The sequence below is a fragment of the Tupaia chinensis genome, unplaced genomic scaffold (genome assembly GCF_000334495.1).
Source record: "Tupaia chinensis unplaced genomic scaffold, TupChi_1.0 Scaffold000578_2, whole genome shotgun sequence".
Lineage (NCBI taxonomy): Eukaryota > Metazoa > Chordata > Mammalia > Scandentia > Tupaiidae > Tupaia > Tupaia belangeri.
Window position 1 is genome coordinate 7973366 of NW_006160094.1, and position 16374 is coordinate 7989739.

The 16374-nt window shown below is 54.2% G+C and overlaps 2 protein-coding genes across 2 annotated transcripts in view; both read left to right on the forward strand.

Moving 5' to 3' along the window:
* Nucleotides 1-4700, forward strand: PEX26 (peroxisomal biogenesis factor 26; the record flags this gene model as incomplete). Its single annotated transcript, XM_006158362.3, has 5 exons — nt 1-125; nt 643-783; nt 1171-1466; nt 3027-3170; nt 4570-4700. Coding segments are annotated over 5 exons (792 nt in total), but the record flags the coding sequence as incomplete, so codon positions are not given.
* Nucleotides 4701-5123: 423 nt separating this feature from the next.
* Nucleotides 5124-16374, forward strand: part of TUBA8 (tubulin alpha 8) — a 31153-nt gene continuing 19902 nt past the window's right edge. Inside the window, exon 1 of the mRNA XM_027775648.1 lies at nt 5124-5260. Within this exon, the coding sequence (XP_027631449.1) occupies nt 5150-5260 (111 nt within the window). The 5' untranslated portion in view covers nt 5124-5149. The remainder of the gene's footprint in view (nt 5261-16374) is intronic.

A 16374-nucleotide genomic window follows, 5' to 3' on the forward strand; every position in this document is an offset into this window, starting at 1 on the left:
GCGGACCTACTGGAGGAGGCAGCCGACCTCCTGGTGGTGCACCGGGACTTCGCGGCCGCGCTGGACGCCTGCGACCGCGCGTGGCGGTGCCTGGGCCCCGCCGCCCCCGAGGAGCCAGCGAGCGCGTACGTGCACGGCCGGGTGTGGGCGGGCGCTCGCTGGGGCCCCGGGAGTTAGGCGTTGTCTGCCCGGGTAGTTCACGGGCAGCCTTGGGCCTCGCCTCGGTGAGTGGGTTCTGGAGGCTGGCAGCCGCCCTGAGCCCATCCTACAGGGGAAGAAATGCACTGCGCAGTGAAGTGGGCGAGGCGTGGAACCGAGCGCGGTAGGACCCTACAGCCGGTCCCGGCTTCCCGCTCGGAGGGGAACCGTGCGATGCTGTACGTGAGTGCGTATTGGGCGCCGACTCCGTCGGCAGGTGGTGGGAGTCCTCGCCTACTTTGCACTTGCCTTCCAGGATAGAGAGGGGCGCGGTGGGCAGCCACCCGCTCGCCTAAGTGGCTTGCAGGAACTTTGAACTCCCGGAGGAAGGTCTGCCCTTGAGACCCTCGTGAGGGCCAGCTGATCACTGACGGGAGGACAGGTGGCAGGAAAGCTCCAGTGGAGCAAACCACTTGCATTCCTAACCGGCCCTTCCTCTGACAGCTCCTCGGAGGTGAAATGCGCCCTGTGCGTTGTGGGGATCCAGGCCCTGGCTGAAATGAATCGCTGGCGAGAAGTCCTCTCTTGGGTCCTTCAGTATTACCAGGCCCCGGAGAAGCTGCCCCCCAAAGTCCTAGAGCTGTGGTAGGCCCTGTGGCTCACCCATATGTCCAGGAGCAAGGGGGTTTTCTGTGCTCCTGAATCGGGTCTGTTGTGTCCTCTTTTCCCTTCCCTGCCATCTCCTCCAAATCGGGTCCCTCCTCCCCACCTTCAGATCTGAGAACTGCAATGAAGGATGTGGCTGGGGAGATGAGGGGTGGCCAGAGGTCAGGAAAGGGTCCACAGGAGGGAATAAGTGAGGTGGGATGACAGAAGCAAACGGGACTGGGGGCTCCTGGAGTTCCTCGTCCTTGGCAGGGTCAGCACCCACAGGGAAGCTGGAGGGCTCAGGTGGGGAGGCACAGTGGTTATAAGGAATGGCCTGACTGGAACACTGACTCCTGTTTTGGGATCTCATTCTTGGGCCTGCAGCGTTCTTCTCTACAGCAAAATGCGAGAGCCTGGGGCCGTGGTGGACATGCTTGGTGCCTGGCTCCAGGAGCCAGACAACCAGAGCCTTCCAGAGTATGGAGGCTTGGCGGAACTCCACCTGCAGCGGGTGCTGTTGCCTCTGGGCCGGCTGTCTGAGGCCGAGGAGCTGGTGGTGGGCTCTGCAGCCTTTGACAAGGAGCAGCGGCTAGGTGTCCTGCAGGCCATCCAAGCAGCAAGGCAGCAGCGGACACAGCAGCGCTCCGACTCCCAGGAGGCCCAGGAACTAAGCCAGGAAGGTAGGGCCTCTGCGGCCTCTGTGGGCTGGAGGGGTTTGAAGCTCCTCCTACACCTCAGGGCACCCCTGGCCTTGTTGGGAGTGTGCAGTAATCCTTCCAGTGAATGGCTCCCGGATCACAGAATAGGAAACCTGTTGGTCTACTGTACAAAACCAAGCCCAGTCTCCGAAGCTTACAGCACAAGGGGATTCTCCTATGGCAAGGCATGGCTGGGTCTCAGAAGAGCACCTTCCCCTTGGGGGCTAACTAGGCATCTTGTTGGGGGATGCTCTCACTAGATTTCTTTCTTCCCCATGCAGACCTCACCGTGCAGGCCCGGGTGGGGTGTTACCCCCTCCTTTAAGAGATTTGTCTGGGGCTAGTCACAGGAAAATAGGAAGCTAGCATGGTAACTCAGGAATCTGCACTTGGAGGGAGGAATTACTCCCTCTGGGAGACCCTTCAGCTCGGGCCTCCCGCCCCGCCTCCTGTCTGCTTTTACCCTGGGCCTTTCACTGTTCTTCACTGGTTGATGTGCACCCTTGACTGCCAGAGGGCACTTTCCAGCCAGCCTCTGTAAGGAAGCCGAGGCCCCAAACTACACCCAGCCGGCATCACATGAGGGGTACCTGCGCGGTGGTCGAGGACGTGGGGCTTGCTTTTTCATGAGGGGACCGTCAAGATCCTCTGCTCTGGGTCCTCCCCTGGCCCCTGAATCCTTTCAGCTGCGTTAGGTCTCGGGGCATACGTCCACAGAGAGGACACTCCCTGTCTCCTGAGGCAGCGCGTGTCTGTGGGATGGAAAGAGGGAGGTTCCTCCTTCTGCGGAGGATACATTTCTCTGGACAGGTAGCATTCATGTGTATAGTCCCAGTCCAAGACTTGAATTCTTCACCATGTGTGTTCAACGCCCTTCATGTCCCTGCAGTCATCGAGCTGTTGCCCCGGGTAACTGCATGCGTGTTAGGCCAACATGCAGAGGACGCTCTAAAATAATGAGGTCACTAGGAAAGATAGCATGTGTGCCAGGTGTCCCCAGCTGCATAGGTCTTGTCTGTCACAGGAGGTCGTAGTCTAATAAGATAGTATGTTTTTAAAATAGTTTTGGAGCTTTTGGAATTGCTTGGGACCCACTTTCTTTTTTTCTAATTTTTTTTATTTTAATTTTTTTGTATATATTCAATCACATTATTTAGCTTACAAAGTGAACATTTCAATATGTGAACATTTCTCCCCAGTCCAGTTGATCAGAATATCTTCCACCAATAACACCACACCTCCCCATCCTGTCAGTGCTCTGCCTCCGTATCCGTCCTCCAAATGTCCTTCCTTAGGTCCCTCTTCTCCACACACATCACTTCTGGCACTAACCCCCTGCTCTTGTGTTTGTACAACCTTGGGTCAATCAGTTTCAGTCATAGAGTGCAGATACTCGGTATATATTAAGTTGGACCCAGTTTCTGAGCCACGTGAGAAAGTCCTTCTCATCACCTTTTGCTGGACTCTCGCAGTTAAGCTCAGAGCTCCCCTCAGGGAGCAGGTCTGTCGTGCCCTGAAGTTCTGCTCTGCCTTCCCACCCAGGCTCTTCCCACCCGTTCCTGTCCCTGCTGATGTTGCTTCGCCGGCTTTGGGACTCTGCAGTCAGCTACTACTTTTCCTTGCCCTTCAAAAAAAGCCTCCTGGCCGCCTTGATCCTGTGTCTCTTGGTAGTGAGGCTTGACCCAGGTGAGTGGCGGTGCCTGCCTCCCCTCCCACCCTTCCTGGGGGGCTGGGCCTATGGGGCTCTCCCATCCGAGATGCCCTCCCATCGAGTGGGGTACTGGCCTGGGCGTTTCTCTCTGAGTTTGTTCCACAAAGAGGAATTTCCGGGCCTGAGCCAGAGGCAGCCCCACCTGGCCGAAGAGCACAGTCCCCAGCCCACAGAGTCGTCTGGGGAGAGTCCGCTCTGCCCGTGGAGCCTGAGCCCTGGCTGAATCGATCAGTCATGTACTTTATGTCGGGGTCAAATCTGGCTAGAACCTCAGAATTAAAATCTTCCGGGGCCAGCAGGCGGTGTGGACTCCTCCCTGACTGACCATGGTTTGGATCCTGGATCTGGCAGCTTGAAAATCACACTGGGCACATGTGCATGAATACCCAAAATCCCAGGAGGGGACAGGGTTGTGGCATGGCTATCCACCCCGGGGGGTGATTTCTCTCTGTCTATCTCTCTGTCTCTCTCTGTCTTTCTGGCAAGCACACGTGCCCTATAGCAAAAACCTCTCCAAAAAAAATAAATAAATAAAAAATTAAAAGCGAAAGAAAGGGAGATATATTTCTTATAAAACAAGATCAATAATTCAAAAAAGGAAAACAGACATATCCAGTAGATTTTACTTCATGTTCAATGTAATTAACTCATGATAAAGATAAGTAATACTGGGGCCAGCAGGTGACGTAGTGGTCACGGCGCTGGACGCCTACATGGTCTGCCACGGTTTGAGTCCTGGACCTGGTGGCTTGAAACTCACTCTGGGCGTGTGCCCAAAATCTCAAGTTATATATCTAAAAATTAGATTAAGATGTAATAAATTTGGATTTTTTTATTTAGCAAATTTAAGGTCAGTGTATTTGTGAAGAAAATAAATTTCAGAGAAGATATCCTAGAGAAAGTAAAATTCATCACTATTGAGGAGGATCCAAGTAACATAAAGCACCAAAACATGCTTTAAAGTAGTCACATACTGGGGTCAGCAGGTAGCATAGTGGTCGGGTGCTGAACTTCATGTGGTGGACTGAGGTTTGAGTCCCGAACCTGATGATTTTCTTTCTCGCACCCCCCCTCCCCGCTCCCCCGTCTCTCGGGTGAGTATATGTGCCTATAGTAAACTTTAAAAAAAAAGAACAAATAAGTAATTTTTTAAAAAGTCAGACGTCCACCCAGGGCGATAGTCCCTATGGGATGGTGAGGAGTAGAGGGAGTAAGAGGGTGGAGGAGGGCAGAGGGTGGAGGGCACCTGGGAGGGGGTGGAGTGAGGAGGAGGGCTGAGGAGGGTGGAGGAGGGTGGAGGGCACCTGGGAAGGCGTGGAGTGAGGAGGAGGGCGGAGGACAGGGGAGCACTCACCAGCCTCCTTTCCCTGGCAGCCTCTCCGTCTTCCTTGCCCTTCCTCTACAAGCTGGTGCAGCTCTTCCGTTGGATGCAGAAGGCCATGTTTTCTCGCCTCTACTAGCCCCCATCCACGGCCGAGTGGTCTCATTCACCTCCCCTGCCTGCTCTCCTGTGAAGCCAACCTCCTCATCCACGTGGCCTAGTCCTTGTTACCAGCTAGGCCCTGGGGAACCAGAAGGAGCTGGCCTGTCTGAATCCCTCCCCTCTACAGCCCACCTTGGCAGGCCTGGCAGATGACGTGGAAATAGTGGACCGGAGGGCGTGTCCCCTTCAGAACACCCCCTCCACCCAGGGGCTCTGTCCAGAAGGGCTGGAACAGGGAGTGTGTCCATGAAACACTCCATCTTCTCGGCAAGGGCCAGGGGTTGTTTCAGGTCAGGGTGCTCATGGAGCTGGAAGTTCAGGAAGACGGTGGGGAGGTGACCTTGGCCTCAGTTCCTTGAGAAGCATACCTCTGAAAACCACCCGGGCGGCACCTCTCTGCCAGGGTGGGGAGATCCGAGGGCCGCCGTCTCTTCCACCCTCTCAGTGGACCTCGTTAAGGAGAATCCTTGCATGCTCCCATGTCCTGCTGTGGGCTCCGAGCCCACACTGTCAGACTGGGCAGGGCTCTGGAACCACCAGGCGACTATCAGAGCAGGGGAGGCTGCTCGGCCCTTATCACAGGTAAAGTGATCTCACTCAGTGCCTTCTTGGTTTTGAGCTCAGCTTTCCCTGCTCTGTGACACGCCACGTCTGCCCTTCCCTCCCAGCTTCTCCCTCCCACCCAGCCTGGGCCAAAAGCTGTTTGCTGACCAGGGCTCTGCCTGTGTCCTCGCCTCCTTGGCAGACGCTGTGGCAGGTGCTGCCCTCTTTCTATGGCTGCTGTCCCAGTTATGTTCTGTGCTTTGTGTAATGCCCAAGCTCTTCTGCTCACGTGGCCTCGAAAGTAGGCCAGCCTTAGGCTGGAACTGGGTAATCAGGCGAGTTGGAAGGGCAGTGGGGGCTGGGAGTGGGGGACTGAAGGCAGTGACCCATGAGACCCAGGGAGGAAGCAGGTCGGGTCCGAGGAGTGGAAGTGTTCCAGCGGCTTTTCTCAGTGGCCACGAGGATCTTTGCTGTTCCTTTGAGTGGATGGGAAGTGGTGCTACGCTCCCAGAATCATGGGGGGCTTCCAGCAGCCGAAGGTCTAGCTAGCTGACACCCGTGGGGACCTCAGCAGTGTAGGCACTGAGAATGGGGTGCTTGCACGGTTTGGGTGGCTCGTTGTCAGGGGTCTCAAGTCAACAACTTCTCTTTGGAGTGAATGTCCGAGGCTCTTAGATGAGTCCCCAGGGTACGGTTCAGCTCTGTAGAAAACACCATCCTGCGTTTTCATATGGGCTTTCAGACTTGGCCCCCAACCCTAGGAAGGGAATGGATGGCAGGAAGGGCACTGTCCCCGCGGCAGAGCGACTGCGCAGTGAAGACCTGGTCCTTTTCACTGCCTGGATAAAACTCGCCAATGGCCTCTGTAGTCCACAGGATAAACCCTGAACTACAAGGTCCCTTAGGCCCTGGGTGGGGGCGCTGGCCGTGTGGCGGGGCCTCCACTCCCATGCCCTGCCTTCAGCTGCCCTCAGGCCTCTGTGCCTTCGGCTCATGCTGTTCCTTCTCTGCCTGGCGAGTTCCTCAGCCTCCCAGACTCCCTTCCGGGTTTCTTCTCTGAATCTCACCACCCCCTGCCACTGCTAGGCCCTGACCCCACAGCCTTGTGACTGAAATTGTTTCCTCCAGTGACCAAGAGCTCTTTGGAGGTGGGGCGCATGCCCCTTGAGGTTCAGGGCTCTGTTGCCACCCAGGGGACTCAGATGGTGGTCCGACATTCTCAGCCTCAGGGTTGCCTCCCTAAGGTACTTTATAGGGACCTCTGGGCAAGTCAGTGAGGCTGTGCTGAAGTGCTGCAAGTTCTCACCCCAGGTGGAGCTCTGGGGCCTGGCTGCTGTCCCCGGCATGGCTGGTCCTCAGGGCCCTGTGGAGCACTGGGGCAGGAGGTGCTCAGACATATCCCTTAGGGGATGGATAGATGGACATGGCAGGAGGCCTCTGTCCTTGAAGTGACTGGAGTTTCGTGCTGTGAAAACTCCGAACAGAAAGAAGACTGATTGTACCCAGTTCCTTTCTCTGCTGTCCCCGAAGGTCCTGAGGACGTCGTGCTTGCAGCCCCAGGGGCCTGTCTTCTGGGCTTGCCCTGCACTGTGGTGCGCCCGTCAGCAGCACAGCTGCCTGCCTGGTCAGGCCAGGGGCTAGGAGCCAGACCTCTGCTGACCTTGACCTTCACGAGGCGTGGGCTGGTGCTCAGGGCAGCTCTAGTTCTGGGCTTTCTGAGGTCAGAGGTGAAGGGAGGCCTTCCTCGTGTGATGTAGGCTCGTGCCGTCAGTCCAGCACGAGAGCCATTGGCCGGCTGTGGCTTTTGAGCACTGGAACGTGGCTAGTCCAAGTTGCGATGCTCTGTAAATGTAAGATACACAGCGGATTTCACTCGGGACTAAGGAAGAATGGAAGCTCAGTCATTTTTTTTAATATTGATTTTGTATTTGTAATATTTTGGATATATTGAGTTAAATAAAATCTATTATTGAGATTAATGTCATCAGTTAGCGTAACGGCTATGTCGCTGGACTCCCACATAGTCGACCGCGGTTCACGTCCCAGACCCGGTGGCTTAAACTCACGCTGGACGCATGTGCGTGCGTGCCCAAGATCCTGAGAGGAGAACGGAGGAGAAGGGATTGCGGCGTGACCATCCCCCCCTGGGGGGTGATTTCTCGCTTTCTGTCTCTCTGTCTGTCTGGGGAGCGCACAAGCCCTATAGCAAAAACCTCTTAAAAAAAAAAAAAGATTAATGTCATCTGTTTCTTTTCACTTTTTTGAGTGGGCGCCCAGGATATTTGCAGTTGCACTCATGGCCTATGTTTCTGTTGGTGCTGTTCAACACGCAGCGCCCTCGGGTTTGTCCCGTTGGCGCATGTGCAGCCGCCCCTTCTTGGCTGTGCATTAGTCCATTTTATGTTAAGGACACAAAGTTTATACCTGGTATCCTTTTTTGTAATTTTTACTTTTTATTTTTCAAAGTTTATTTCTTCCACGAATGAGAGACAGAGCCAGCACCCCTAGAAGTGTCTCGACGCTGTGTTCTACCCCCCTCAGCCAGCTCTGGACTGTGGGCACCCTCCCTCCTCAGGGAGGCCTCCGGATATGAGCCCAGAGCCTGGGACCTTCCCATGTGGTCACTTCACAGAGCACTGCATTTACTGCTGCGCCACCACTCAGCCTCCCTCTTGCCTTTAAGTGTGTTGAAATCGTTGCACCCTTCGCCAAACTGAGGAGTGCATTGACCCCGGGTTCAAGATGAACAGGTGTAGTCATCCCTCTGGACACTGCCTGCCTGGCAAACACAGCAGGCTGACTACAGCTTCAGTGGGCAGGCGGCAGCAGGCCTTTTCACATCCAGACTTCAGTTTGTTTCTAAATATGGGATGGCACTCAGGCAGCCTGTATCCTATTAAAACAGCCAGAGGAGGGGCCAGCAGGTGGTGTCATATTTAAGGCGCTGGACTCCCACAGGGCCAGTTGCAGTTCAAGTCCCGTGCCGTCTGTCCAGCACGAGAGCCATTGGCCGGCTGTGGCTTTTGAGCACTGGAACGTGGCTAGTCCAAGTTGCGATGCTCTGTAAATGTAAGATACACAGCGGATTTCACTCGGGACTAAGGAAGAATGGAAGCTCAGTCATTTTTTTTAATATTGATTTTGTATTTGTAATATTTTGGATATATTGAGTTAAATAAAATCTATTATTGAGATTAATGTCATCAGTTAGCGTAACGGCTATGTCGCTGGACTCCCACATAGTCGACCGCGGTTCACGTCCCAGACCCGGTGGCTTAAACTCACGCTGGACGCATGTGCGTGCGTGCCCAAGATCCTGAGAGGAGAACGGAGGAGAAGGGATTGCGGCGTGACCATCCCCCCCTGGGGGGTGATTTCTCGCTTTCTGTCTCTCTGTCTGTCTGGGGAGCGCACAAGCCCTATAGCAAAAACCTCTTAAAAAAAAAAAAAGATTAATGTCATCTGTTTCTTTTCACTTTTTTGAGTGGGCGCCCAGGATATTTGCAGTTGCACTCATGGCCTATGTTTCTGTTGGTGCTGTTCAACACGCAGCGCCCTCGGGTTTGTCCCGTTGGCGCATGTGCAGCCGCCCCTTCTTGGCTGTGCATTAGTCCATTTTATGTTAAGGACACAAAGTTTATACCTGGTATCCTTTTTTGTAATTTTTACTTTTTATTTTTCAAAGTTTATTTCTTCCACGAATGAGAGACAGAGCCAGCACCCCTAGAAGTGTCTCGACGCTGTGTTCTACCCCCCTCAGCCAGCTCTGGACTGTGGGCACCCTCCCTCCTCAGGGAGGCCTCCGGATATGAGCCCAGAGCCTGGGACCTTCCCATGTGGTCACTTCACAGAGCACTGCATTTACTGCTGCGCCACCACTCAGCCTCCCTCTTGCCTTTAAGTGTGTTGAAATCGTTGCACCCTTCGCCAAACTGAGGAGTGCATTGACCCCGGGTTCAAGATGAACAGGTGTAGTCATCCCTCTGGACACTGCCTGCCTGGCAAACACAGCAGGCTGACTACAGCTTCAGTGGGCAGGCGGCAGCAGGCCTTTTCACATCCAGACTTCAGTTTGTTTCTAAATATGGGATGGCACTCAGGCAGCCTGTATCCTATTAAAACAGCCAGAGGAGGGGCCAGCAGGTGGTGTCATATTTAAGGCGCTGGACTCCCACAGGGCCAGTTGCAGTTCAAGTCCTGGACCTGTCCTCTGGAAAATTATGCCGAGCATGTGTGTATGCGTGCCCAAAATCCCACCCAGGAAGAGAATGGAGGAGGAGAGACTGCAGTGTGGTCTTACCCCCCAACCCTGGGAGTGGTTTCTCATTTTCACTCTCACTGTGTCTGTTTCTCAGCTGAGTGCATGGGCCCTATGGCAAAAACCTAAAAAGTAAAAATAAAAGCAAGCCGGAGGACATGGCCCAGGCCTGCCATGAACAGCAAATCGGGCACCCACCTCTGACCTCACCTGTTTTCTGTCCTGCATGGAAATGCTTCAGGGCTAGTGGACTTTGCCCTGTGGCCTCCACAGCTGGGCCTGTTGTAATTCGGCCGATCTACCCTCTGGCTTAAGCCGGCTCCTGTGACCAGGCCAAGTCCGCCCAGCCCTCGGCCTCAAACCCCCTTGGAGCTCAGTATGTGGCGTGTTCTGCTGACCACGCGGGGTTTGCTTCTTTCCCCGGCAGCCTCAGCAGCTCAGAGTGGTAGTAAGTTGTCGATAGATGACAGGCGATGGCCATGGGCCAGAGCAGGGACCCAGATATTGTTTGCCAGCCTCTGGGCCTCTTAGTCAAACAGCAAGTATTCGTTCTTCCTTAAAACAATGCATATAAATTTTTGAAAATATAAAAAATTGCATAGAAGAAAATACAGGACTCGTGAGTCTACCATTCAGATAACTGCTGGTAACACTGGTTGGTTTTCTATCAGTTTTTTTTTAGAGAGATTTCTGCTATAGGACATGTGCGCTCACCTAAGAGACAGAGAAAGACAGACAGAAGTTAGAAATCACCCCCAAAGGAGAATGGCCACGCTGCAATCCCTTCACCTCCATTCTCCTCTTGGGATCTTGGGCACACATGCACACACGCCTAGTGTGAGTTTAAGCCACCGGGTCCAGGACTTCAATAGTGGTCAACTATGTGAGAGTACGGCAATGTAACCATTACTCTGTCTGCTGGCCCCAGTTTTCTATCAGCTTTTTTTTTTTGAAAAAAAAAAAAAAAAAAAAAAAGCTACTCATTTATTTCTTCCATGAGGGAGGGGGAGAGAGAGAGCACACACTCTGACAGGGTCCTGACATTGCAGTCCACCCCGGCCTCAGGCAGTCTTGGGCTGTGGCCACCTTCATGCCCAGTGTACTCAAGGAGGGCCCTAGTCAGGAATCTGGGACCTTCCCATGTGGCTCAGTCTTGTGGAGCATACCACTGTCACTGTCTAGCCCCTCTCAGTTTATTTTTTATTTTAGAGTTTTTTGCCTTAAGCTGCATGCGCGCACTGGAGCGAGCGAGAGAGAGACAGAGACAGAGACTGAGAGGGAAATTACCCGGTGAGTAATTTCCGGTAAGCACATGCACCCACCCTAAGGCAAAAAACTCTACAGAAAAACAGAAGGATTGTGTAGAAGTGTGTAAAGTCAGGGGCCAGCAGGTGGCACAGTGGTTAAAGCGCTGGACTCCTGGTGGTCGACCATGTCTCTGATCCAGACCCAGTGGCTTGAAATTCACGCAGGTTGTGTGTGAGTGCATGCCCAAAATCCCAGGAGGAGAAGGGATTGTGGCATGGCCATACCCCCAGTGGGTGATGTCTCTCTTTCTGTCTCTCCAGAGAGAGCCTATGCCTTATAGCAAAAAGTCTCTCTCTCTCTAAAAAAAAAAAAAAAAAAAAAAAAGAGAGAGAGAAGTGTGTCAGTTCAGAAAAAAACCATACCTACAGCGACACCAACGCTATCTGTATGGAGAGGTTCTGAGGCTGAGAACCCATTTCCGGGGCTTGTAGAATGCAGCCGCAGGGCTCCCTCGCCCTGAGCTCCCAAGTTCTGGGAAGAGCGCACTTGTGTGGAACAGGCTGGTTTTCTGCATGTGGTAGAGCGTGCCCCTCCCGGCTCATGGTGGGCCTCTAAACCACCCCCCCCCCAACTCCTCCTCGTCTGTTCCTTGGCGTTTCTCTTCTCTTTTGGCCTTCGTCCGGCTCTGCCCCTGTTCTCCCCGTTGGTGAGTAAGAACACTCACCAACTTTCCAACACTCACTTGCTTTCCTGGACTCCACGGTCACCTCCACCTGCTGACTCCTAGCCCCTGCCCATCCCTCTCCAATTCTCCTGGCTGTTTCCAGTCTGGCCTCCCAGAGTCCCTCGTCCAGACTCCCCGCCTTTGTTCTCAGTGCTGGTCGCCTTCCCCCAGGCCCACTCAGGCCAGCGCTCTGCTCGGCCCATCTCTCCACTGTCTACTGACTCTCCCTATATAACTAGCTCGTCCACTAGACTTCTGCCAGGAGACCTTCGCCCACCGCGCTCGCCACTGTACTGGTATTTCTCTTTTCAGCCGTCCCCTGCACTTACAGTCAAAGCATTCATTCCACGAAGTCGGTAACATTGATTTTGTTCTTTAACCTTCTGAGGGGTCCTGTCTTGTCTAACTTGATGAATGTCTCTTTTGTGGGGGGGGACTGTGCCTTCTAAAGGTAGTGACATTAACATCCGTAAGGTATGCGTTAGGCGCCAGGTGCTCTCTCGCTTTATATATGTATAGACACACACACTAACTGGGCCTTACACCAGGCACAAGTACACTGTGTATGTAAAATTAGAGATGACGGAGAGACATAGAGAGGCCGAGTGGCTTGCCCCGTGTCACACGGACACTGGGGCAGAGCTGGAACTGCAGCCAGGCAGTCCGGCACTAGAGCTCATGCACCTAGACAGAGGCTGAGTGTGAGAGGCCACATCATGCTAGGACGTGCCGCCCCAGCATGGGCTCTGGCCCTGGGAGTCAGGATACCAGCAGCAGCGTGGTGAGCCTGACGGCCAACCCAGGGCTGGGGCGCGGGCAGGCGGCAAGGAGGGAGACCGGGGCTCTGGCATGGCTTCAGCAGAGCCGGTGCTCAGCTCCTGTGGAGGGACCTGTTCCTTCTCAGCGGTACCAGGAAAACAGCCTGCTGGGCTCTTCTGATGGCTCTTGCCGATAAACCAGCATCCAGGGGTCCCACGGGATGGGACGCGTGCGCTTCCGCATCTTCGATCCCTTCCAAAGTGCTGAGAGTTTGGCTCCCCCTCAATCCAGGGCCGAGCCAGCAAGCTGGTAAAATGGCCTTGTTACTCCACAGGAGCCACCTGACAAGAGCCACGCGGTCAAACTACAAGACATCCCACCCGTGTCCAGGCTCTCTGAGACTTTGGGCTCTGACAGTGGGTGGCAGCACCACTATCCTGGAACCTCTGGAGATCCTGCCCCTGTTCTCTTCAGTTCTTTTGTGGATTTCAGTCTTCAAGGTGACCTTTACCTAGTTTCAAAGATGCTGAAGACAGTGGCTAAAAAGACATTCCTTATTAATCCTCCTGGGGAACACATGATTAAAAAAAAAAAAACTTTTATTTATTATTGTTATTTAATTAACTGCAGGGTATGTGCATTCACCAGAGAGAGACACAGGGAGCGAGGGAAAGTGAGAAAGCAAGCCACCAGGTCTGGGACTCGAACTGCAGTTGGCTGTGTGGGAGTCCAGTGTCCTAACTACCATGCACTTGCAGGCCCCCAACACAAGAATTTTTACAAGGTTTTTCTTTCTTTCTTTCAAGCAAGGCTTAAACTCAGTGGAGGAATCTGCTGTATATGTGAGCAGCAGTGTGGGGCGGCATGGGGGCCGGGGGCCACAGTGCTGAGCTCTCCTCTCGGCTCCCCCGCTTTGTGGGCAGACCCCCTTCCTGCACCTCAGTCTGCTGGTCTGTATGATGAGGACGATAATAGCATTCGTAGTTTGTGCTGAGGATTAAGAGGGGCTAACACACGTAAAACCCTTAGCTCCTGGCACCTGTGAGCCGTGCCGATTAGCAGGAACGCTGCTGCTGATAAAGGTGAGACCAGACTTCAGGTGGGTCCGAGCCAGCTGGAGCCGGGAGCTCAGAGACCCATGTTGCCTCTGGCCGGATCGTCTCGCAGAGGAGGTGCCTCCTCTGTTGCTGCTTCTGTGCATAGGAAGGAGGTCCGCAGCTGACTCCGGAGACAGAAATGTGGGGCTTTTCTCCTCATTTAAGAGCATGTTTCATCTTCTAAATCTGCATGCATGCATATAGTCTTTTTTTTTCCTTATTTTTTGCTCTAGGGAATGTGTACTTGCCAGAGATGAGAGAGAGAGAGAGAGAGAAAGCAACCCCTGGGGGATGGCCATACTGCAGTCCCTTCTCCATTCTCTGCTTGGGATTTTGGGCATGCACACACACCACCTGGCGTGTCTTCCAAGCTGCCAGGTCTGGGACTCGAACCACATGGTGGGCCATGTGGGATCCTGCACCCAAACCACTGACTGACCCCATACATATTGTTCTTCAATTTCATTTTCTCTCTCTATTTTTTTTTATTTTACAAAATTGTAGTATGTATACTATGCACACTGTTTTATTCCTTGCTTTTTTCTGTTTCTTTTTCAAATTGCCAACACAGCACATGTGCTCACTAGAGAGACAGAGAGAGAGAGAGGTATGCAGAGGGAGAAAGTACCCCCAGTGGGGTTTGGTTTGGGCTGAGATTTTGAGTGCACACGCGTATGTGCGTGTGCACAAAAGCCAAAAGCCCAAAGCAAGGGGACTCCCTCTGAAGCCTCTAGGGGAGACTCCATCTTCTCCAGTTTCCGGCGGCTCTAAGTGTTCCAATCTCCACCTTCATTCAGCCTTCATCTGTGTCTGTCTGTGCCTCTAAGGACATGTCACTAAAGGTAGGATCACTTAATCACTTATTCCAAATGATGTCCCATTCGGGGGTGTTGGAGGACACATCTTGTGGGGAGGCACACTTCGACCTATGGATCCCTGTTAGGAACTGTGCAATGTCCCTCCCTATATTAATATGTTGGACATTTCAGTTCCTCCCTCACACTGAAGAGGACGCTAGTGTTCCCATTTTGTCCTAACGTGAGTAGCCCAGCTCCTGACAGATTGCACAGGGAAGTTTAGGCTGGGTAATCCACTTGGGTTACGTTAGATTTGCCTGGTCTGCTAGGCATACCAGTGAGGATGACAGTACTATTATTTCCTTTCTGGGTTATTTTTGGGGGATAGTTTTTGGAAGTGGATTTTCAACATCAGTAGTGAATGGTTTTCCTTTTCTTATAACACGCTGCCAGGATGGAATTCAGAAAGATTAGGTCACTTTCCAGTACCCACAAACAATATGCGAAATAACTGACTCAGGCCAGACGATTCGACTGATGGTTGGGTGTCTGGCAGGAGGGCGCTGTCCAGGAAGGTGGGGACTGAACTATGTACAGAATGCGAGGTTTCGGGTGGAGGTTACCACCTCTCTGGTGCCACTCACTCCCACCCAGACTTGTCAGTGCTCTTCAGGGGCTGGCAGCTGAAGATGGTGGTGGCCTGGTTGTAGTGGAGCCTCAGATGCGGAGCGGGGAGAGGTGTGGGGCTGGCTCTGGTCAACTCCAGCCAGCTGTGGCAGTGCGGGGGTTTCCTTGGTCCTCCAGCCTCCATCCTCTCTGCAGGTTACCAGTCCCTGGGGCCAGCTCTGAGGGCCCAGGGTGTCACATTTCTGACTGAAGTTACTTTAGAATCCCCTCCCCTCACAGGGGATGTGAGTTCAACGTGGATAAAGGTCAAGCTAAAGTGATGATGCGCTGCGTGCTGCCATTTCTGCAGTGGGCCAGGCGGGGTGAGTGGGAGCAGGGGAGCCTCGGTTGGCAGGGAAACATCGCCTTCCCGGACATCGGCGCACCCTTTGGGATTGGGTCGGAGGATGGCGAGTGGAATGGTGGCCCTCTGTCTGGCCTCAGACTTCCATTTTCCTTGGTGCCTCTTGATGATTCTGAGGGCTGCAACTCTGTGGGTCTCCAAGGGGAGTGATGGGTCTGTGAGACTGTGGGCAAGACACACCCCAATGCCGCGCAGTGTGTGAGACCCAGGTTGGAATGTTAACTTTGAAATATGTGTGTATTTAGGGCACTGGGCATAGCCAAAGGCGAATACATGTGGCATGTACTTGAACCTGGATACCTGGGTCACGAGGTGCTACGTGCCCACTGGGGTTCACTGGCTCAGCCGTGCAGCATGGCTGCCTCTCGTGGCTCTCCCTCAGACTCCCAGTCTCCCTGTCCATGACGAACTTCATCGTGACCACCGCCCCCTGCACCGTCCAGGGAGTTTGGGCTCTCGGAGCCAGGCTCCCTTGGGCTTGAGCTGCCACCTCCAGTCCACAGGTAACGACCACATACCCTGGCTCAGCCCTGGTGCTGGGCCCCCAGGGGTAAACCCCAGCTCTACCCCTGGCAGTTCTGTGATAGGGAACGAGAGTGACCATGGCTGTCTCAGATCTGCCACCTGTGAGCTGGTGACAGTAAAAACTTCCTTTTGTCAGTCCGCCATGAGCAGTAAGAGCCTGCTCAGTGTGCGCCTCAGACACACTGGCTGGTCACTCCAGCTGGGGAGCATGGCATAAGTCACACAGCCCCATCTCCTGGTGCTGGGTGGGCGTCAGGGAGCTCCAGTGCTGGCTCACTGGAGGGTGACGCGCAGTGAGCCGGGACTGAAGCGGGCTGCTCCCTGTGAGACCGGGTCCTCGAGTCCTGGGTCAGGGTGACTGAGTCAGCGCCCCCTGGCCAGGTGCCCTCCCGCCCCCGGGCGGAGGCGAGGGCAGCAGGGGCCGAGTGAGAGGCTGGGGCCAGAGGAACATTGCCCCTGGCAGCGTTTCCCACCGCTCTCCCGAGCAGGTGGAACGCAGGGGCAGCGCCCACAGTGGGAGCATTGAGAACGTGTCCCCAGCGCGCTGGGAACTGGCTGAGGCCCGCGACCACTCAGAGCACTCCGGCCTGACAGGGCCCGGCTGGGAGGAGCCTTTGTGACTGCCCGCTCCTCCCACCGTCCAGCTCTGTGATGCTGCAGGACAGCTGCTGGCCCGGCCCGCCTGTCCCAGCCCCCCTGGCCACGCGGGGCACCA